General features: G+C 65.0%; 1 protein-coding gene across 5 annotated transcripts; it reads right to left on the bottom strand.

The window, feature by feature from the left end:
• Window positions 1-1,028: 1,028 nt before the first annotated feature.
• RBFOX3 (RNA binding fox-1 homolog 3) lies at window positions 1,029-16,730 on the bottom strand. Of its 5 annotated transcripts, none has more exons than XM_036268749.1 (11): window positions 16,480-16,730; window positions 12,871-13,008; window positions 11,138-11,191; window positions 10,286-10,378; window positions 8,896-8,956; window positions 6,999-7,052; window positions 6,621-6,753; window positions 5,999-6,038; window positions 5,097-5,158; window positions 4,145-4,223; window positions 1,029-1,097 (listed from the first exon to the last, which is right to left on the bottom strand). In XM_036268749.1, exons 1-11 carry the CDS (start codon window positions 16,699-16,701, stop codon window positions 1,095-1,097), a joined length of 939 nt encoding a protein of 312 aa, XP_036124642.1. In that variant the 5' UTR covers window positions 16,702-16,730; the 3' UTR covers window positions 1,029-1,094. The 5 variants fall into 5 exon arrangements, with proteins under 5 accessions (XP_036124642.1, XP_036124639.1, XP_036124641.1 ...); XM_036268746.1 differs by lacking the exon at window positions 1,029-1,097 and adding an exon at window positions 2,536-2,580 and having other exon boundaries at window positions 5,999-6,176; window positions 16,480-16,724; XM_036268748.1 differs by lacking the exon at window positions 1,029-1,097 and adding an exon at window positions 2,536-2,580 and having other exon boundaries at window positions 16,480-16,723.
• Between the last annotated feature and the right edge of the window lie 5,747 nt (window positions 16,731-22,477).

Raw genomic sequence — 22,477 nt, 5'->3', positions numbered from 1 at the left:
GCGGAGTACAAAGTGAGGTTCGTCCTTTACTTCTGAAGTTTCACGAGACAGTAGTGGACCATGTTGGGAACCTGGGTTTTTTTATTTTTTGCTGCTGCCCTGAACCAACTATCTGCCTGGCCAGGGCTTTTCCCTGTTCCTCGCCATCTGCTGCCCCCTCCCCCAGGCCGGCCTCCCCCTGCTCCAGCCTGGCTGTCTACACCCAAAGCACCGAGACTCCCAGCCTCACCGTGCAGCCAGGCGCTGGCCGTCCCTCGGCTCCCAAGCGGAGCCAGGCTCTGCAGGGCAGGGGTGCGGAGGGCTCGTCCGGCAGGCACTGTGGGGTCAGCCGTCCCTCCCAAGGCCAGCTCAGGCCTCCTCCAAGGGAACCGGAAACAGCCCATCAGGGCAAGTCCTGGACCTCACGGCCCCCACCACCCATCCTTAGGTACAGGATCCATCCTGGCCGGGCAGCCCGGGAGCCCCTCGCGCGGAGGGAGGGGTGCCTGGGCGCCCCTAGTTCTGGAATGTCAGCCCTTGGTGTTGGGGTCGGAGCCCAGGGCTGCTGGTCGGACAGCCTCGGTGGCCTGCAAAGCCTGCCTCAGGTTGCAGGACATGGGCATGGTGGCATGGCGCGAGGGAGAGCTGCGCCCCGAGCGCGACACGGGGTGACTGGGCGTGGGCTGAAGCCAGAGCCTGGGGATGAAAAGCGGCCCCTGCCTGTGCCCCCCGCGGCCCAGCCTCCTCCCACGGGTACAGCTGGCAACACAGTGGTGCTGGCCGGCTCTGCCCGCGCGGCCTGCGCCCTCCGCCGCTGCCCCCACGCTGCCCCCGCGGCCCGGGAGCAGGGGCCAGGAAAGGAAGACTGGACAGGAAACCGCGGCCCCGCCCCTCGCGCCCAGCCCCGTCGGGAGGGTGCGGCCGGCTCTCCTGGGCCTGGCGGTGCTCCTCGCTGGGGTCCGACACGCGGGACCTGGACGTGGTGGATGCGTCTTGGCTTGGTTTTTGTTGTTGCTTGGATCTTAACATCTTTTTTTGTTTTGTTTTTTGTTTTGTGATTTTTTGTTTGTTTTGTGTTTGCCCTTGGCGGTCCGAGAAGGGGACGGTGGAAGCATTCACTACAACAGAAACAGAAAGGGCGTGCAGTTTCGCGGAAGCTGCGGGCCTGTGGCGAGGGCCGCGCCCTGCACCCCGGCCCAACCCTGTCCCCCCAGCTCTCGGGGCCCATCTGCTCTGGGGAGCAGGACAGCTGTCCTCAGGGTCCGGAGGGTGGAGGGCGGAGGGGTCGGAGGGCTGCAGGGAGCCTGGTGGGCAGGGGCCTGGCTGGCTGTGGAGGGGAGCTCAGGGCAGGGCGAGTGGCCACGTGGGTGGCGTGCACTGAGGCCGCTGAGAAGGCAGTGCTCTGGGCAGTGAGGCGCGGGGGCCGCCACCTGGGCAGGGTGTGCCCACCCCACCGGCAAGGAACCAGCGCCCTGCCTGGCAGGGACCCACACCCTCTAGCTGGCCGTCCGCCCCGGAAGCCCCGCTCTGGTACCGGGCTTCCCTGGCTCATGCCACTTTCTCCCACAACAGCTGCCGAGGCAAGGGCCTGGCCTGAGGGCAGATGCACCTCCTCCCAGAGCCCGCACGGCCCGCAGCAGCATGGCTCACAGGGCGGAGCTCGGCATGGCGCCCCTCCGGATGAGGGGCTCACCCGGCGCGCGCCCCACGGCCCGTGGTGGGCCTCCCCCTGCTCCTGGCCTGCTCTCCCGTCAGGCTCCCCTCCTAGATGACCCTGATGGAAAGGATTTCTGAGTGGGGAGGGGACGGAGGTGCCGGCAGCAGCATGAGCACCAGGGCCAGGCCAGCGGGACCCTCTCAGGGTGGACGCTGGGGGGGGGGGGGCACTGCAGGGGCCGCGGCCTCCTGACAGGGAGGTTTCTGCCTTCACTTTGATCTCTTACATCAGAGGCTAAGGCACCTCTGAGGCTGCCGGGGCTGCTGCCGGACCAGCAGGAGACGTCAATACAATTTGATCCGCAAGGTTCGCTTCGGCTGGGCGGGGGGCAGGCAGAGCTCCCGTGACTGGTGGGTAACGGGTCTGAGCCTTTTCGAGGCTGTGAACCCACCGACCCCAGCACCCCGGGGAGGAAAGGACTGTGCCCTGGGCTGGCTGGGTGGCTTCCGGGCCAGGCGTCCTCGTGGCTCTGTAGACCTCGGGGGCCGGGATGGGCCACCCTCGTGGGTGTGGCCCTATTGCTAGCACTCGGGGTCCTCTGCCCAGCCTGCCCGTGGGCATACCATACCTGGGAGGCTCGGGGCGCAAGGTCAACAAAGTCAAAATGGGAACCGAGGTTTCAGACATACGGGGTGACCAGGTCAAAGACACACACACCATCGTGGGGGGCCCAGCTGGCTGGAGGTAAAACCTATGGACTTTAGCGGCGCAGAGGTCAGCGGCGTGCGTCGCTGACCGGGAGGGCGCACTGTCCTCCTGGTGGCTGTGCCTGGCTTTGGACTGCTGGGTTTGGTGTGTACTAGACAGGCTGTGAATGCTGCTAGGGGCTGGGCCTCTTGCTAGTAGGGGGTGAAGCGGCTGTACCCTCCTCGGCAGAGGCTAGCCTGCAACATCAAAGATGAAAGACAGCCAATCAGTACCACCTCCGGGAGGGGGGGAAAAGGCGAAAAGAAAAAAAAAGATAAGGAAAAACAAAAAGAGAAATAGCTAACTCCCGTCTCCTGCCCCCCATAGTTTGCCTTGGGGAACACGGGCCAGGTCGAAAGGGCAGCAGGAGGGGCCCTGGGCCTATTTCTGAGGTCACAGTGGCCTCTGGCTGGGTGCTAGGGCCTGCAGCCACCGTGCCCCTGGACAAGGTGTGAGGTGTCTCCTGGGGACTCTCTTGGCTCAGGCCTGGCCCGCCCTGCCCTCTCCTTGCTCTGGGGGAGGTCTGAGTGAGAGCCCTCCTCCTCTGTGCCCCGGACTGCGGTGGGGTGGCACTGGGTCCCTGCAGACGCGGGAGGGTGGAGGGACCTCTGCAGGGCTCCCCTGGCTGCGCCTGTGTGCCCGGCCCCAGGAGCTCTCGGGGGTCACTGGAGTCCCTCTCCTCTGTCCCCGGCCCCTGGGCCAGGGGGCCACACAGGAACCTCCCACCCCCCCAACCAGTTTTGCCAGAAATGGCAAGAGAATGGCAAATGCCAGAGAAGAAAATCTGGGGGGGGATGGAAAATCTTGAAAATAGAAAAGGACCTCAGAGGGAACCCTCTGCGGGTCTATGAGAGCTGTCAGCTAGCAGCTGTGTGGAGGGCCCAGCCGCTTCTGGGGCCCAGGGGCCTCCATCCGGGACGGCGTGGGCCCCCACGGGGCCGGCTCCCGTGGCGGCCGGCGGTCACCGCAGGCTGCTGGGGTGTCTGAGGCTTGTCAAAAATCAAAACACAAAACAAAACTCGGGAGGGAGCAATCAAAGCCAAAGGAGGTGGAAACACCCTCGCTGGCTCCCCCCCCCTGCTCCCCAGCTCGTTTTCATCTTTGATGCTGGACGCCCCTAGCTACAGGCGGGGCAGGGACCCGGAAGGGGGTGTCTACTGGAAACAGTCCGCGGGACAGAGAGGGTGTGCTTACAGCTGGCCACACGCGCACACGCACACACACACAGACACGCCGGCCCGGCAGGAGTGCGCCCCTCCTGGCAGAGGCTGGGAGCGCAGCCCGTTCCCCAGGAGAAAGCCTGCAGCCGGGAGCTGGGGGCTTGGGTGACAAACGGTGGGTAGCCCTCGTTCCCCACCCTGATGCAAGAAAAGGCCCAGCCAGGGGTGACGCACAGGGACCGTGGCCCGGACACGGGCACGCGAGGGGAGGCCCGCCTGCCTCTGCTGGGAAGGCTTTGCTGGTTCTGGTGGGGAGGGAGGTCTGGGCAGGGTTCTGCTCCGCACCAGGATGCTGCAGAGGGCCAGGCGGCACTGCTGGGCAGCGGGGCAGACCTGCCTCCTCCTACCTCCACCAGTGCACAAAGGGCACGTCCCTGCCCCTGCCGCTCAGCTCCGGGCTGTGGTTCTCCAGCCGCCAGACCCGAGGCACTGGTCTGAGGTCAGCCCCTTCTCCTAAGGGCCTGCCCACCCACCCTGGCCGCAGTGCCGTGCCCGCCTCGTCACGGCCGGTGCCAAGGGCCAGGCCGCCCAGCCTCCTTACCATGGTTCCGATGCTGTAGGTTGCCGCGGGGCCGATGGTGTGGTGGTAGGGGTCAGCGGCTGCATAGACTCGGCCGTAACTGGGGAGACAGCACGGGGCGCAGGTGCGGGGTGAGGGGGCAGGTGAGGGTGGCAGCAGGCTCCCACCTCCTCTGCCAGCTCCTGAGCACCCTCCCTCCTAGCCGTGCTCCCGGAAGGAAGTGTCTGGAACCCGGCTGGCCCCTCTCAGGCTTCCAGTGAGTGACCCGCGGGGCACCGGGTCTACCCGGGGCTGCGTGGGAGGGGAAGGGTCCACAGAGCTTGTGTGGGGGAAGACACCCCGATTCCCAGAGAGAACGAGGCAATGTTCAAGGATGGGGTTCGGAGGGAAGATCCAGGGAACATGGGGGGGCAGGGATTTCGCTATCAAGGGGCAGGCGGCACTGTGTCCCTGTGTGTATTTTGTGTGTGAAATGCCAGCTTGGAGGACGGGCTAGGCTCTGGGGCCTGCTGTGCACCTGACGAACACCTGGGCCACGAGAGACCGCGACCAAGGGGTGGGCTGGTGGGGGCTGCCGCTTGCCAGTGGGAGGGAGGGCCGGGCAGGCCCCAAGTCGGAGCCAGCACCATGGACAGAGCCACCGTTGCCCTCTAAGTGCCCACTGTGTGCCCAGCACAGGTTCTTGTGCCCTTCCCCAAGCAGGAGCTCTGTGGCCAATAGGCTGAGTGCCCACAGGGAAGGTGCCAGGCTGGGCCTCCTGGGACCTGAGACCGGGGTCCTCAGCCTCCCATCGTGCAAGCAGGAAGTGATTACAGAAGCTGGGGAGGCTTGCCGTTTGGGGGTCACCAATCCCATTCAGATCTCTCCTCTGTCCAGACCCTGTGCCCACTAAGGGGAGGCACCCCAGGCTTCCTGTCTGTGTGAGCCCAGCCCTGCAGGGACCAGTGGGTTGGCTTGTGGTCCCAGGTGTTACCTGTCGCTGTAGGCTGCCGCCGCTGCCGCGGGCTGAGCGTATCTGTAGGCTGCATAGCCGCCCTGCAGGGGAGGGAGGGAGAGCACAGGGCCTTAGTGGGCACACAGCCTTTCCACCTTCCCCTTGGCTGGGCAGCTGGAGCAGGCCTGGGCACCGGAGCTGTGGTCTAACAGAGGTCTGGGGACTGCACGCTGCCCCGCAGCAGGGTTCGAGGTGAGCGGGGCGTCCGTTCATTCATTCGTACATTCACTCATTCACCCGTCCATTCCTGCACTCAACACATGCAGGTGGGCACCAGTTACACGACTGGCTGTGTGCAAGGCTTTGGCACACTGTGGGTGCCCACGACCTGCACCGGGCAGTGAGCCCTGACTTTGACGCTGACGGGCATAGGGAACCCGTGGCTGACGTGGTGCCATCATGGACACTGGACAGGGTGGAGGATGAAGGGCATTAGCTCGGAGCACGCCTTGGCCCTGGCTAACGGGATGTTGTGTTGGGCCAGGCGAGTCTGGGGTGGGGTCATCAGCAAGGCTCTGACCTTGGGGAAACCGTGAGTGCAGCCCCAAGAAGGGGGTGAGGGGAGACAGGACCCTAAGGGTCTGCTCTGGAGCCCCTGCCTCCTGGTTTCTTTCTGGGCCTTGCGGTCAGGGACATGGGGGAGCCACACAATGCCCCATCACACAACACCTTGCAGAACGAGGGACACCCTTTCCTACTCCTCACCACCCCGTGCTGAGCACGGATAACCCAGGCCTGGCTGTGTGAGGCCCAGGGAGCCCATGCCCGCCGCCTGGGCTCTGAGGACGGGAGGGGGCGGGGACCGGAAGACTGGCTGCTCCAGGGATGAGCCAATGCCCGGTGCCACCCTCCCTCCCTCCCTCCCTCCGCGCTGCACTTACATAAATCTCAGCACCATAAAAGCCGTCCTGATACACGACCCTGGAAGCAAATGGACAAGAAAGTGGTGGGAACGCTGGAGAGGCGGGGTAGGCCGGCTCCGCTGTCTGCTGAGGGAGGGGGCAGGGTGCCAGCCCTGCCCATGGGACTGGCATTTTAACAAGCGTTTGCTCCAGTGCCCTGTTTGGTATAACAATAGAGTAACACCCCTGCTGGTCGGCTCCTCTCTCCCACAGACCCCGGGGCCCAGTGGCCCCTCTGACTTCTCTCCCCCCTCCACCCAGGCGCTGTGCCCCCATCAGGGGCGGGGGGCACAGCCCCAGGGAGACAGTCCAGTGTGGGCGTGGAGAAGGCCCTCACTGAACTCCAGGGCCAAGCAGGGTCCCATCAGAGCACTTGCTGGGGCTCTAAATGTGCCCCAATGCCAGTGACCTTTGGTTCCCTGTGGTGGGGTGGGGGTGAGGGGGCTGCACATCAAGATGGGACTGCAGCGTCATGATTGGGGTTCCCACAGGCCCCCGCAGTTCTGGAAAGGCTGCCTAACCCTCTGGCTGCCTCAGGCCTCCCTCCCACACCGGGGGCCTTGCTCCATGCTTCCCGCCCCATGCGCCCCCATGTACTCACGTTCCGTAAGTTGGGATGGGGGGCGGGGGCGGCGCAGCCCGAAACGTATTATACACGGCCCGGCCCCGGCCCCGTAGGTGCGCGCCCCTGTAGGCAACAGCTGTGCCCGTAGTGGGGTAGGGGAACCCCGTCACTGCAGGAAAGGGGGCAAGAGAGGGGACCGTGTGAGTGGGAAGGCAGGAATAGGGTGCAGGTAGGCTGGACCGCCAGGCTCGCGCGCAGCCACACCAGTCGCACCACGCCGGGCCTTGCCGTCCAGCCACGCCCACCTCGGCCACGCCCACAGGCACCGCCCCTGCCCAGCCACGTCCCCGAGCCTGACCACACCCACCAGGCCACGCCCCCCGCCGGCCCTGCTCCACTGGTCCAGCCCTTTACCTGCATAGAATTCAGGCCCGTAGACTGCGCCCACCACGGGGTTGAGCTTCCAGCCTAGACCAAAGCAACGAGTCCAATCACCATCTTCCCCATCCTCTTCCCACACCTGGGACCTCCCCAAGCCTGTGGCCCCTCCCCCTGCAGTGGGGCGGGTGCAGGAGGCGGGACACAGATCCCCGCCCCTCTTCCAAAGCTGCAGCCTCACCGGCTGGGCGCTGGCTGCTCCCTAAGCACAGGGACCGGGTAACTCCCCACCCATCAGGCCGTGTGCCTTCTGGATTCTTGCTAAAAGGTGGCCCTCCTCAGCACGCCCCTGCCCCAAGGGCACCGGCCAAGTGGGGCGCTTATGTAAATGTGTGCAGGCCCCCAGCTGGGGTAAGGGATTCTGGCAGCTGACAGAACTCGGTTCTGGTAGTGCCTTCTGCGGATGCCTGGCCGCCTTCCGGGAGGGTCAGGGTCTGCCAGAGGCCGGGCCTCTGCCCGGAGCGAGCCCGCGCCCTGGGTCAAGCTCTCCAGGACCCCCTTCTCAGAGCTGAGTCCCCCTATCTACCTGCAGTGTGTTTGTCCCCAAAGCAGCCAGCGGAAGGCGCCTAGGGAGAAAGGGCCTTTGGATTCGAATACTAAGGACTTCCTGAGCCCTTGACAACGTGCTGCTCCTTCGAAACCCACCCACCAAGGCAGGTGTCCACCCTCCCTGTTTACAGATGAACAAGTGGAGGCAGCCGCCTGGCATCGCGGACCTGGTGTGCGGCAGGGCCAGAACCCACGTCCCTGGCCGCTCCCTGCCCCCGGCTCTAATCTGCACCAGGCTCTCCCTCTCTGCAGGTGAGCTGCTCAGGGCTGGCTGCTCCTGGACCAGCCTTCCTCTCCCACCAGGGACCCGGCTGCCCAATCGGAGGCGTCTGGGTGGAAACCAGCTTTGAGTGGGCTCTGGCCGCAGGCATTCAGAGAGCAGGTTCCCTGCTGCCGGGCGGGCGGCCTTGTTCCTCCCGGGTCCATTCTCCCCACTCCCCGTGAGCCTGTGGGCCACCGTCACCGGTGTGAACACTTGTGCCGGGATCAGGTGAGGAGGGAAGCAATGGTCTATCTCCTGGGAAGACCTCCAGTCCTGAGAACTGTCTGCTTGGTAAGAATCCACGCGGAAGCCGAGTTCTGGAGGCAATGGCCAAGCCCCCCTGCCAAGGGGCTCTTCTGGGCCCCCTCCTCTGAGGCCGGGCTGCTGCACTGCCACCCGCCAATGCTGGCGTCCCGGAGCCTCTACCTGCCAGTGCCGGCCCCGTGCCCTGTCAGGGACCCCAGGTTAGGGGCAGCTGAGACCCCCCTGGGCGGCCCCTTGTCTTCTGCAAATAGTAACCCCTTGGCAAGCCTGGTGAGTGTTTCCAACTGGACTCCCTGAACCTCTCTCGGCACCAGCACCAGCCGCCCCGTCTCCAAAGGGGACCAGCCACTCTGCTCACGGTCGAGTGCACAGCATGACTACTCAGGGGGCCCTTGGGACTCACTCTAGTGGCTTCAACCCCGCAGTGTCCCACGGCCCGGGGACTGTGCTTCCCTGCATCAGCTCACACCCTGGACACTGGGCACCACCGGTCCAGGCTCTCCCCAGGCTCGGCGGTAAGAGACTCCAGGAAGTGGCCGCCGTCCCACGGAGCCTGAGCCGTCCACGGGGCCTCTGGGTGCCACACGCTTGGGGAAGCCCAGGAGTCTCGCCAACTGTGCGCGAGGGGTGGGCCGCCCCAGCTCTTCTGCTAGCCGACCTGCCCCTCTGATGGGGAGAGCTGGGGCCTGGGGCGCTTAGCATCCAGGGAGGTCAACCTCCAGGAGCCCGGCTCCTCCAGGGCCTCCGTCCTGGCCGGCAGTGGCCCCTGCAGCCTCCCGGGGGTCCTGGGCACCTTACCGTTGGTGTAGGGGTTCGAAGTCTTCTTGTTGGTCATGACTCGGGCTGTGGCGTTATTGACCTGCCCAGAGAGAGGAAGGAGAGGGTGAGGGGAGCGCTAGCCTCCTTGGGGCATGGCCGCCCCAGTCCCTCTGCACTTCTCCAAGGCCCCCTTGGAGGGGAAGGCTGGGGGTTGGAGGGAGCTCCGGGACCCCGGGCCAGCCTCTGCCGCCAGCCCGGCCTCCTCCCAGGTACTGTGCTGCCCTGCCTGCCTGCGGGCAGCCTAGCCCACCGCCGCTCCCAGCACTGGCTGGGGCCTGGCCTGGCCCCTGGCTCAGGCACTGTGTCCAGACTCCCTGGCCCGTGACCTTTACAAGCTGTTCCATAAACCAAGCTCCAGCCTCTCCCGGGCAGCCCAAGGTCACCGGAGAAGCTGGCTGGTGGGCCGGTCAGTGCTCTCAAGGAGCTGACGGCCTGCCCGACACCCAGGTGGAGACACCTGCGGAGGGCCCCAGCTGCAGACACCAAAATGGCCACCGCCTGGCCCACTGCCCCCCAGCCCAGATCTTTCTGATGCGCCCACAGGGGCAAGGCCAGTGAGGAGGGCAGGCGGGTGCCATGGGGGTGGGCCCTACTCTGCAGACCTCTAAGCCCTGGTCACTGCCCGGGGGCTGGGCGGGACAATAGGAAGGAGGAAGAAGGCTTCTTTGGAAGGGAGCAGAGAACAGGGCAGGCGGTCGAGGAAGGGGCCAGCATCGACCCCTGGGCCCCGGGCCAGAGCCCAGCCAAGGTCAGGCCTCCATTGCTCTGCCCTTTGGGAACCCTCCCCGAGACCTCTCCAGTCCCTTCCTGTGGGGGCCGTGGGCTGGCCGGTGACCCCTCTCTCCACCACCCAGCTGCCCTGCCATGGGGGAGCCCAGCTCCCCGACGCCCAGAGCCACAGCACTGGTGGGGGACATGCAGCCCTCTGGGTTGGGTCCCATTGCAGGCGCTGGCCACTTGCTGCAGACCCTGTGTGGTGAGGGTGGGGGAACTGCGGGCAGGCAGTGTGGGGGGCAGCCTCCTGAGAGGGGTCAGGGGGGTCAATGCCCCCTCCCAGCTGGAGGACAGACTTGGAGCTGCCAAGTCTCAAACACGCAGTTTCTGGGGTCTTCCTAGTGTCTGGCTGGTCCCCCAGTTGGGGATGATGGCCCAGGAAGGACCGGGGAGGTACAGAGGGGGCCCTCGGGTGGGCCTGGAGTCTAGACCCCCAAAGGCGGCAGGTGATGGGCTGGGCTCTGGCCTCAGTGGCTCGGCCCTGCCCCCGCCCAGCTTCCTGTCCCGGGACCCTGGCCTAGTGCTGTACCGGCAGCAGGGGACCTGGGGGGACCTGGGTGAAGGTGTCCCCACCACGGCACACTTATCTGAGCACCTCAATTTTCCGTCCCTCTACGATCGTCCCGTTCAGCTTCTCCCGGGCTCGGTCAGCGTCTGAGCTAGTTTCAAAAGTTACAAACCCAAAGCCCTGTGAGCAGAGAAGGACAGACACCGAGAGACAGGATGAGAAAAAGAAAGCAAAGAGGTGTGGTGGGGGCAGGGCAACGGGAAGGAGGAGAGAGGGGGGAGAGAGGGGGTTGAGTCAGCTGAGTTGAAGGAGAGAGGCAGGCAGCCCAGAGGTCTGTTCTGGGGCCAACGGCGGGGTGCCCGGGGGTGCCCAGGAGGGGTCTGGCCCCAGGCCGGGGGAGCCTTTGCTTGGCCGAGCCTGCCTGAGCTTACCACCTGGCTTCTCCAAGGGGACAGGCCAAAGCTACGGAGGGCACTGACCCTGCCAGGGTCTGGGACTGTCCCCCTAACCCCACTTGGGGGGACCGAGGCTGGGTTTCAGGACCTCAGGGGGCAGCCCCACCCACCTTCGCCCTAGAAGCCTGGTTGGGGGGCAGTGTCTTCTTTACCCAGAGCGGGACGCAGGGCTCGTCCTGGCTGGGCACCCTCCCCGGCCCACCTGCGGCCCCTCCCCCGAGCCTCGGGCTGACCCCGCCACCGCGGCCCCTGGAGGAGCGTCCAGTGCAGACAGAGGTCCCGGCAGCTCAGAGAGAGGGAAACGTCGGCGGCAGCAGCAATGACAACACAGACAGTGGGGGGTGAGGAGGGGATGCAAGCACCCGTGTCGCTCAGGGGTCCTCGGGCGCGAAGCTCTCCAGGAAGGAAACGCACATTTCACACGTTAGCCTGGCGGGACCTACAGCCGGCGCTGTAATGGTGGCGGCCTCTGGGCGGCACCCACCTTGGAGCCCCGCTCGTTAAAAATGATCTCCACGTCTAAAATTTTTCCAAATTGCTGCAGAGACAGAGAGGGTGGGGGAGACAGGAGACGGTGGGTTACCAGGAGGCCCTCGCTGCTGCCAGTCTGGCCTCTGCCCTGGCCCCGTCCGTCCTGGCACAGGAGAGGGGCAAGCTCCCAGCGCAGCCTGAAGGGACAGGGACACCCTCCTGACCGCCCCGTGGACATGGCCCCAGCTGCATGCCAGGCTGTGGGTGGCGACAAGGAGACTGCAGCGTCACCGTCGCCGGTGTCACCCTCGTTGCTCTGTTGGGACAGCTACAAGCTGCTGACAGGCACCGCTAATTCACACTAAAGGGTGAAGGACTATGGAAAAGTCCTTCCCAAAAGGTGGGTGCTGGAAGGAAGCAGGAGCCCTGGAAGAGAAAGTGCCACAGAGGGACTCCGGTGTCTGCCGCCTGTGCTGGCTGGGGCCGGGCTGTGTGGGCCGCGGCGACTGGACCCCAGGCCCCAGCCACACTGCTGGGCGGCCTGGACGCTCCGGCTCCCTCTTCCTGCCCTCTCACTGACACGTGAGACCAGCAGGCTGTGACCAGGTCCCCCAGAATGCCAGAGTGGCCCCCAGGGGCCTGTGAATGATGGGGTTCCCCTTCACCCCAAACCTCCCTGTGAGGAGGTCACAGGGCATCGAGGCCATGTGGAGCCAGCCAGCACCACTACCCAGCTCTGCTGAAGAGGGGGGAAGGTGCCCGCCCTGGCCCCGGGGCCGAGCGAGTTCCCGAGCAGTACGGGGGTACCAGCGAGGTGGGGGTGCCCTAGGGCCGGGGAGCTAAGAGGACCCTCAGCCAGGTCGGCGGGACTCTGTGTGCAGCAGCTGTGAGGGGGCCCAGGCAGAGGGGCAGACGCTCCTCTACTGATGGTCTTTGACGACTAAGTGCTGCAGCCCCACTCAATCCACCCCAAACCCAACGGGGCCTGGCCCCCATAAAGGGAGTGGATATCTGGGGCGCGGTCAGGAATGGCGCTGGGCCATCCCCAGGCCCCTCGGCAGCACCCCGACAAACCCCGCCTGGAGTGGGTGTGGGGGTCCAGGCAGAGGCAGGGTGGCAAAGTGCAGGCAGGAGAGAGAGCGGGGTGATGGAGGGCAGGGAGGGCTCCCGCGGGCCGGGCACACGCGTCCTGCGTGGCTGGGGCGGCCGGAGCTGGTGGCTGCACCACCCTGGGCCTAGCCCTGGGCGGCTGCCTGCCCACCTGCCCGCCCACGTGGGTGCAGAGCAAAGTGACCACGGCACCGAAGGGCTCCCTGTGGCTCTCCCAGCCCCCCGACAGCCCGCAACCCGACAGTGCAAAGTCTAGTCACAGCCCGGAGAGCCCGGGACGGAACCCAGGCACTCCTTCCAACGAGTGTGTGTGCTCCTGGGCCCCTCCCTGGGCTTGAGGACGGGCCCCCCGTAGGGCAGGAGGCTGGGCTGCCCTCCAGAGCCCCTGCCAGGAGACGGCAGCAGATCAACAACCTAACGGGCACTGACCTTGGCCTCGAGGGGACCCTATGAAGCCCGAGGACAGATGGCGGAGGTGCTGGGCCTCCCTCATCCCTCCCTCCCACCCTGCAGGCTTGAGACAGAGCTGGCTGGACCAAGAGGCGGGAGACAGCAGGGACAGGGAACCCAGGGGAGCCACTGTGGTACCTGAGCCCCATGCCGGGGTCTGGGATGGGGGACCCCGCACACACTCACCCCGAACATTTGCCGCAGGTCAGGGTCCCTGAACCGGAAGGGGATGTTGGAGACGTGAAGCCGCTTGGGTTGCTGCTTCTCTGTGGGGTCGGAGGGGTGGAGCGGCTGGCTGTCCGTCTGTGCCGCCTCGTCTGTCTGCTGCAGGGAGAGGCCCGGGGTGAGGTCTCAGCTTCCATCCCACAAGGGGTGGTGTCTAAAGACCAGGTCCTCCCCCATCCCGCAAACCCTCGCTCCCAGGCCTGGGACCCAGCAGGGCATCTGGGCGGACAGGGCTCCCCAGCTCTGCTGCCATCCTCCGGCCTCGGTGCTGTCTCCTTGCAGACAGTGAGCCTGGGCCCCCTTCTGGCTGCTGCAAGGTATGGCTCTTTCCACGCAGGGCTCAGGGTGGGCCCAGTGCCCTCCGTCACACCCCCACTGCCCCTGCATTCCACACACCTGTGCCCTCGGCGGCTCCTGGGCACTGGTGACTGAATGGAGTCACCCGGACCTGGGAATCCAGTGGGGAGGGGACATGCAATGCTGCCTTCAGGCCAGCAGAGGGCAGTGGTTGACTCGGCCAGGAGGCCTGGCTGGCACCCAGAGACATGGAGCCCTAGGCGGGGGTGGGGGGCCACAGGAGACTGAGCCTACTGGGTGTCAACAAGCTCCAGATCCCCCCACAAAGGCGCTAAGGGGAGCAGCTGAGAGTGAGGCGGGGGACATGGGGGCGTGGGCCGTGGAGACCAGTGAGGAAGGAGCCCCTGGCCCCGAGTGCAGCTTGCACAGAGGCCGATCGATGGGCTCAGACGGTAGAACTAAGATGTGCTGAGAAGGCCCAGCGTGTAATGCACACTGGGCGCCCGAGGGGAGCCAGGCCTCCCCACCACGCATCACACTGGCCCACACAGCCTGAGCCGCCCCCCTAAACCACTCCTTGCTTCAGCGCCTGAAACACAGAACACCAGCGACACCCCTTCCCTCCCACGGCCGGCCGTGCGGGCTTCGCTTCTGCGTCCTCCCCATCCGTCACCCCAGCCATCACCCCTCCCGAGGCCAGGAGCCGGTGCAGGTGGCCAGAGGTGGATCTCGGAGGCCCTCCCCACCCCGGGGAGCCTGCAGTCCACTCCGCCCAGGCCTCCCCAAGCCCAGCAAAGGGAGAGGCCAAGAGGGCCCTGGGCAGGGGGAGCTTGGCAGCAGGCGGGACCTGTGTGGGTGCTGGGGTGCCGCCCAGGCCGGCAGGCGTGAGACGAGATGGAGGGGGCCTTGCAAACCTCTCTCTGCAGTGTCCCCTCCCCCCCTCCCACAGAGCCGCCTGGGTCCGTGTGATGACCGTCAGCCGCGGGCAGGACGTGGCTCAGGCTGGTGGGTGGCGTTTCCCCCCGTGGCCCACCTGGGGGCCCTGGGCAGCCCCTCCTCAGGCACAGCTGTGTCCTCTGTGGGCTCTATTTGCACGACGCCACCTTCTGGATCTGCTGCCACCACCTTTGCCTCATTGGCGCTGCCGGTGCCATCTGCATGCACCCCGCCAACATGGTGGTGGCGGAGCTGGGGCTCACGCCGGCACGGTTCACGCAGGCTCATCTCCTGTCTGCCTTCTCAGCCGGCACCCCAGCGTGGGACCCTCCCGTCCCTGTTCCTGAGCCGCCAGGGCCACACCAGGGAGCAAAGGCTGCGGCTCCGCGCGGACTTCCTGCCACTGCAGCGCCTCCTAGTGGGAGGAGGGGTCCCGGAGCAAAGACAAGCTGGTCCCAGAGGAAGGTGGGAAGAGCCACACTCCGGGTGGACAGGTGGGCGGCAGGACACTTGCATGATGAGTGCTCTGGGAGGTGGTCCCCCACCTGTACTCCGGGGGGCTGCAGAGTAGTGAGGCGCCCCGATCCGTAGGCCGCCCAGGCACGCCCGGTGCTCCACGCTGCCTTTTGCCAGAAGAGCGCAGCCGGGAATCCACGCCCGGGAGAGGCCGGTCTGCCGAGGTGCAGCCTCCTGGGAACGAGCTCCAGGGCCAGAGGCTTGTCCGCGGCGCGGTGAGGCCTTGCGGGCAGCTCTGGGCTTCCGTCTGCGTGGCTCCTGCGGCCCAGGGCCTCCCCTCTCTGTGGGGACTTCTCTCTGGGACCCTGGGGCCACGCGGGGCCACGGACTCTCACAGCCACAACTGGCCCCTTCGACTTCCAGGTCTTCGGCTGGTAGGACCCGATGGCCATCACGAGTACTGCTCCGTGCCCAGTCCAGTCGGTGCCCAAACGTCTGCGCTCGAAGGCAGACCTGGCGAGTCCTGGTCGGCTGCACGGGCACCGGTGAGGAGGCCTCGGGCGCTTTCTGGGCACACCACACGTATCAGCCGTGGCCCCTGCGGTCCTCTGTCTCCCAACAGCGCCCACTTCCCGGGCCAATGCTGGGCTCACCGTTCGTCTGCGAGGAGGTCGTGAGTCCCTCAGACAGAGACGGCGGCCAGGGGCACGCTCACGGAGGCCCCGCTCACCTCCTCTCTGAGCACGTGCGGGTCATGGGTTTGCGGCATCAGAAGCAGCGGGAAGTGTGGGTGACTCCCAGGCCTGTGACCCATGGGCCTGGCCTTTTTCGCCTGGAGAAACCCTGGGGTGTCTGCGGGAGACACGCACTGGGGACGGCAGGGCATGGAAGAGTCTGAAGGCTTCCGGCAGGCTCCGGCTTGGCAGCGCTCGGAGAAGGGGGGCACCGGCCGGGCCCCAGCCGAGGGCCGCTGGTGGGCTCTCTCCCTGGAGAGCTTGGAGGACGCTGTCCACACAGGGCGGGTGGGTAATCCTGGGCTCCATGCAGCACCTCGGGGACCAGACTGGACTGGGGGAGGGCTGAGGGAGCAGGCGGGGGCACCCATCAGGACCCGCCAGGGTGGTGCCGCTCCTGGGTGGCTCGAACTGCTGGCCCTTTGCCAGCCCCGCCAGCCAGCTCTGGGACGGAGCCAGCAGGGTGGCTGGATGACCCCAGAACCCAGTGCAGCGGTGGGGGCGGGCCCCTGGACCAGGCGCGGGGAGGGCGGGAGGGGACGGCAGGCTGGCTCGAGGCTGGGCTCTGGAGGGTCGGCCGGGGCTCAGCCGCCCCTCACCACACTCTCTAGCAGGAAAGTGCAGGGCTCAGCCCTTTCTCCCCGGAGCTGCATTACAACTACATAATCGAAGCTATCTGATTGGAGGCCGGCCAAGCAGGTAGATTACAAGTGATTAGAAACGATAGGAACGCCTGCAAGTGAGACAGCTCGGAGGCCTGGGCCCCCCTCCGGCTGCCAGCCTCCCACTCGCCCCAGGACACCAGCGCGCCCCGCCGCCAGCCTCCGCCACGCCCCTCGGTGCCCAGCAGCAGGTCCCTGGCAGCCAGGACCAGTGCCGTCTCCCTGACGAGGTGAGAGTTCGCTGAAGTCTGGCTCCGGACACGGGACAGCGGGAGGTGGTGGGCCTGCCGCGGGTGGGGTCACCCCGCACTCCACCGTGCCTGCTGAGCACGTGCCACCAGAAGGACTCGGTGTGAGCTGAACAGCTGTTAGCCTGGGACCCCCACTGTGGAGCCTGCTGCTCCCCTGCGGCTCGCCTCGCCGCCCCGAGCGCCCCGCCAGGTGGGCCCCGCACCCTGCAGCTCGGGGTCTGGGGAGCCCCTTACCGGCACTGTCTGGGCCCCCGCAATGGGCTGAGTGCTGGCCTCGCTGCTGGGCTGCTCGGGGTGGGTCTGTGCTGGTGTGTACAGGGTCAGGCCGTGCTCCGGGGGGACCGGGGTCTGGCCCGAGTAGTCCTGCGTGGGGTGCGGCGGGGGCGGGGCGTACTCTGCTGGGATGCCGTTCTGTGGCGGAGGGGGGTACTGGGCGGGGGGGTAGGGCTGGGCCATCGCTTCAGGCGGAGCCGTGGCGTCCTGACTGCCCTGTGGAGGGAGAGAGAGAAGGCTGGTTAGCCGCCTGGGGAGGTCCGGACCCTGCCCCGAGCTCGTCAGCAGGACTCTGGCCCCCCAGCCCTGGCCCCCCGGCAACCTGGGTGCTGTGGGAACCATCAACCGGGGGATAAAGAGCCTGGCAGACGTCCCTCGGCCTCAGAGGGGGGACTGGGGTCCCCCGCGGTGTCATGGGAGGTGGGCTGGGGCAGGGTTCTTGTTCTCTCACCACGGACGCACCTCAAGGGCAGGCTCGCAGCAGCCCCTCTGCGCGGGGGAGGAGCTCTCTGGCTCCCCCAGGTGACAGTGCCCCTCCCCTGTGAGGACAGGTGCCCTCTCCCGTGAGCAGACCAGCTGCATGGGAAGATCCCTGCACAGGCGTGAAGTCTGACACGCATGACTGCTTTTCTCTCCACGCTGGGGGGCCCTGTGTGCTCCCACACTCCCCATCACGCCGACCCAGCACGTCTGGTGTCTGTCTCCTGGTCCCTCTTCCGCACGAGGCCATGAGAGCATGCTGGGACTTGCTCTCTGCCAAGCCTTCGTCCACTGGCTCCTTGTTCACCTAACGCCTGTCTACGGGAGTCTGGGGTCGGGGTGGGCAGCCCCTGGCCCTGTGAGGGCTACAGTCTGCTGGGAGGGCGACTTCGAACAATGGCCCAGCAGTCGAATCGGCTGTTGGAGCTCAGGTGCCCAGAGAGGCCTGGCCAAGCAGGACAATGCTGCGTCCACCCCACGAGGTGTCCGCTTTCAGGCTAGGGCCCCGCCCCCACAACCATCTGCCTGCCCACCTCCCTTGTAGACGAACCCAGGTCCCAGCCCTGCCCTGCTCCCAAACCCCACTGCCAGCCTCTGCTGTCTCAGCGCCTGACACCCCTAACTCCTGGGGTAGTAAGCAGAAGTAAGCAGAAGTCCTGTCCTTGTCCTCCTGCTTGGTGAGGCCACCGGGTCCCCTCCCTGTCTCCGCAGAAACTGGGGCAGTGTTCGAGCTCCTGACAGCAGGAGGAAATACACGTGTGTGCACACACATGAACACATGCACACATGCGAACACACATGAACGCGCACACACACAAATGCATGCACACAGGAACACATGTGTGCACGTACATACATGAATGCACACACACACACGAATGCACGCACACACGAACACACAAATGCACGCGTACACGAGCGCCTGCCCCACACTAGAGGTCCCCATCTCGTTGCTCCGAAGTCACCAGTGAAGCCCCACGACCCAAATGTGTTGGCGACGTCCCCCAGCGTCCAGCTGAGAAGGGCCGGCTCAGGGCAAAGAAGGAGAGGCCGGGGCAGGGGGAGCTGCAGCAGGGTGGAGGAGACCCAGAATGGCGAGGAGGGTGTGGGGGAGCCGGAGGAAACTGTGGGACAGCGAGGGTGAGGGTGAGGTGGCTCATGAGATCAATGAACCGATAAATATTTGAAAAGAACCTTCACTAATTCACATCTCCCCGCACCCCCTCCCCCCACCTCCTCCACGGCTCCGAGAAAGATGCTCCTCTCATCTGCTTCCCCAGCCTGACTCCCCAGTCCCCTCGTCCCCGGGTCCCATGCAGGCTGAGTGACAGCTGCCAATCACTCCCACTGCAGTCGGTCCAGGCTGGAGCCCTGAGCCCAGACTGCCAGGGAACCCGCACACGACACGAAGGTGGGGTGCCGGCGGCGTGGGGGCTACTGAGTGTCAGCGTCTGAAGGCGTTGGGTGCACAGGAGGCCTCTGTGTGATGAGACAGCTGGGGACGTTTGTAACCCGAGGACACAGCCACCACATCTGAGTACACGTGCTCTCTGCAGACCGGGGCTCCTTCCGTCCCCTCCAGCCCACAAGGTGGGCGCTGCTACTTCCCTACCTCACGGCTGGTAACCTGCGTGACTGGTCAGGCTCGTGCTGGAGGGACGGGGGTCGGAGCCACCCCCTGCCCCACCCTGCCAGCTGTGCCCGTCACAGGAGGGGCCTGGAGGGGTGGGAGGTTCCACGGCCAACTGACAGCCCAGACCCTGGGGTGCACAGGGAGCGGCTGCTGTCCCCCCTCTTAGCCTGCGGGTGGTCCTGGGTGCCCCTTTATCCTCCCTGAGCAGGTTTCTCCAGCTGCAAGAGAATGGACGGACGGACGGACGGATGGACAGATGGACGGACGGATGGATGGATAAGTAGGTGGATGGGTGGATGGATGGGTGGATGGACAGATGGATGGATAGATGGATGTGTGGATGGATGGGTGGATGGACAGATGGACGGACGGATGGATCTGTGGATGGATGGATGGATGGACAGATGGACGGACGGATGGATGGATAAGTAGGTGGATGGGTGGATGGATGGGTGGATGGACAGATGGACGGACGGATGGATGTGTGGATGGATGGATGGATGGACAGATGGACGGACGGATGGATGGATAAGTAGGTGGATGGGTGGATGGATGGGTGGATGGACAGATGGACGGACGGATGGATGGATAAGTAGGTGGATGGGTGGATGGATGGGTGGATGGACAGATGGACGGATAGATGGATGTGTGGATGGATGGATGGATGGACAGATGGATGTGTGGATGGATGGATGGATGGACAGATGGATGTGTGGATGGATGGATGGATAAGTAGGTGGATGGATGGATGGATGGGTGGATGGATGGGTGGATGGACAGATGGATGGATGGATGGATGGATAAGTAGGTGGATGGATGGATGGATGGGTGGATGGACAGATGGATGGATAGATGGATGTGTGGATGGATGGATGGGTGAATGGACAGATGGACGGATGGATGGATGGATAAGTAGGTGGATGGATGGATGGATGGGTGGATGGACAGATGGATGGATAGATGGATGTGTGGATGGATGGATGGATGGACAGATGGACGGATGGATGGATGGATAAGTAGGTGGATGGATGGATGGATGGGTGGATGGACAGATGGATGGATAGATGGATGTGTGGATGGATGGATGGATGGACAGATGGACGGATGGATGGATGGATAAGTAGGTGGATGGATGGATGGATGGGTGGATGGACAGATGGATGGATAGATGGATGTGTGGATGGATGGATGGATGGACAGATGGACGGATGGATGGATGGATAAGTAGGTGGATGGATGGATGGATGGGTGGATGGACAGATGGATGGATAGATGGATGTGTGGATGGATGGATGGATGGACAGATGGACGGATGGATGGATGGATAAGTAGATGGATGGGTGGATGGATGGGTGGATGGACAGATGGATGGATAGATGGATGTGTGGATGGATGGATGGATGGACAGATGGACGGATGGATGGATGGATAAGTAGGTGGATGGGTGGATGGATAGGTGGATGGACAGATGGATGGACAGATGGATGGATAGATGGATGTGTGGATGGATGGATGGATGGATGGATGGACAGATGGATGGGTGGATGGATAGATAGATAAATGGATGAATGAATGAATGGGTAGATGGATGGACAGATGGACGGATGGAAGTGTGGATGGATAAATGGATGGATGGATGATGGGTAGATGGATGGATAGATAAATGGATGGATAGATGGATGGACGGAAGGATGGTTGGGTGGATGGATGGATAGATGGATGGATGGATGGAGAGAAGGATGGATGGGTGGATGGATGGATAAGTAGGTGGACAGATGGGTTAAAGCTTAAGGCCATGGTCAAGTCCTTGATCCACCCTCCCCTGCACACTGTCCCTCTCCTGTCACCACATTCACGTGGCAAAGCTGGTGGGACCCGGCGCTGCCCACGTCACTCCACGGCCCACCCGCCGGAGAGGGATGCCATCAGCCCGAGCAGTGCACTCGAGACCACAGGGCACGGCCTGGCGCTTCCTCCTGCCGGCCCTCCCGCCTTCTCATGATCTCACCGTTCTGACTGCCCGCCTCCCGTCTTCCGTAGAAACAGGAGCATGAATGCCCCGCTCACCGCTCGCCTGCCCACCTCGGATCCTAGACCCTGAGTGCTGGCCCAACACCTCCACGCTGGGCCCTGGGCTCGGCCGTGCCTGTTGGTCTGTGGAGGGGAGAGCGACTCCTGGGCTTTGAGGCAGGGCGGGCAGGACGACCCTCCAGCTTCCAGATCCAGAGATAAGACCCGCCCAGGTGTCTGCCCACATCACGGGCCCAGGGTCCCCCGCCAGGGCGTTCCCATCCTGGGGTGAGGGTGCCTGTGTGTGGGGGGTGACGGCGGGGGGTGGGCAGAAGCAGCAAGTGGGGGCACGAGGGGTCCCTCCCAGCCCCCCTGCCCCCTCCACTCAGCCCCTCCAGGAAGACCAGCTGCCAGCCTCACAGACCACTTGCCCGGGAGGAGGTGCCCCACACGCTGGTCCACAGTGGGAGGGAGGCTGGCAGCATCGCTGGGCACTGGGCCATTTCTCCACCACCTCTACACAGGCTGCTCCAGACAGGATGGAGGCGGGAGCTCGGCAGAGCCACGGTCCCAGGGCCGACTCGGGCACGCCATCTGCCGCCCCGCTCTTTGGGCCCTCGCCTCCCCGCCCTCTGCTACGGGCCACAGCGTGCCAGGCAGTGGGGACACACTGGAGGGGCCGGGCCGGGTCCACCCATCACCGTGTGCCCCGTAAACTGAGCCACTTAATCTGCCCGTGACTCGAAGAGGCAGGTGTCATGGGCCACGTCTCACAGGGACACTGAGTCAGCAGCGACACAGAGAGTGAGCAGGAGCCGCCGCCCCGCTCCGAGGCCTCAGTCCTTCCTGAGTACAACCCTCCACGTGCTCAGTTCGGAGGTGGTATCACCGGGGACACCCGTCCAGAGCCCCTTCTGAGCGTCCGTGCGGAGTCGGTGGCAGAACGGGAGGCAGGCTGACCTGGCGGCTCACAGCAGGTGTGGGTTCAAATCCCCGAGGCCCCCAGGGATGACCGAACCAGGGGACCTCAGGGCGCTGAGCTTCCAGCCCGGAAGTAGGGGGGTGCCCCCAACCCCAGGGCACGCCCTGAGGCCATGGCCCAACCCCTGAATGCGGGGGTGTTCACATCCTTCAAACCCGACTCCTTCAACTCCCAGATCTTAGAGCAGGACGTGACCGCAGGACGGGACCCCAGGACGACCATGCCCGCCAGACGAGCCGGAGTGTCCTCTGCTCGCGCTCCTGACGGCGCCTTCACTGCTCTGCCCGAAGCTCCTCGTGCACGGAGCTGAACGCCGCCTTCAGGAAACTTCCACCCAGCTCGGGGCCTGCACCACGGTGTCCGCGGCTCCACCAGCCCCAAATCCAGGCCGCGCCCCCAGTTGTGCCCCGGAACCACCACACATTTCCGTTGTCAGGTGCTCGCCCCGGCGCACCCGTGGAAGGGAGCCAGGAGCCGAGCGGGGAGGTTCACGGAGCAAGGGGACTGCCCGGAAAATGTGGGGCAACCCGAATGCTCAGAGAGCTGAGGGGGCGTGGAGAAAGGATGTGGGGAGCAGGAGAGAACTGCAAGGCGAGTACAGTTGGGGTGATGTTCCTACGGTTTGTTTTTTTTTTTTTTTTATCCTCATCCGAGGACATTTTTGTATTTTTTGTACAGACAGAGTGGGAGGGAGAGAGAGGAAGAGAGAGAGAGGGAAACATCGATGTGAAAGGGACACATCGAGTGGCTGCCACCCGCACGACCAACCAGGGCCGGGGACAAACTGCAACCGAGGTACATGCCCTTAGCGGGAACCGAACCCGGGTCTCTCCGGACCGCAGGTGGACGCTCTA

Source organism: Molossus molossus, unplaced genomic scaffold, assembly GCF_014108415.1.
Source record: "Molossus molossus isolate mMolMol1 unplaced genomic scaffold, mMolMol1.p scaffold_m16_p_19, whole genome shotgun sequence".
NCBI classification, from domain to species: domain Eukaryota; kingdom Metazoa; phylum Chordata; class Mammalia; order Chiroptera; family Molossidae; genus Molossus; species Molossus molossus.
The sequence above is the reverse complement of the archived record's forward strand: the minus strand, read 5'-3'. Positions and strand labels throughout refer to the sequence as shown.

Bases quoted from the DNA above. Each gene is read 5' to 3' on its own strand.
- RBFOX3 (XM_036268746.1), bottom strand. From the start codon at position 16,701: ATGGCCCAGCCCTACCCCCCCGCCCAGTACCCCCCTCCGCCACAGAAC. The intron at 10,379-11,137 runs GTGGGTGCCGCC...CTCTGCTCACAG, and splicing joins TTAACGAGCGGGGCTCCAAG to GGCTTTGGGTTTGTAACTTT. The intron at 6,754-6,998 runs GTAAAGGGCTGG...CCTTTCCTGCAG, and splicing joins CGGGCCTGAATTCTATGCAG to TGACGGGGTTCCCCTACCCC.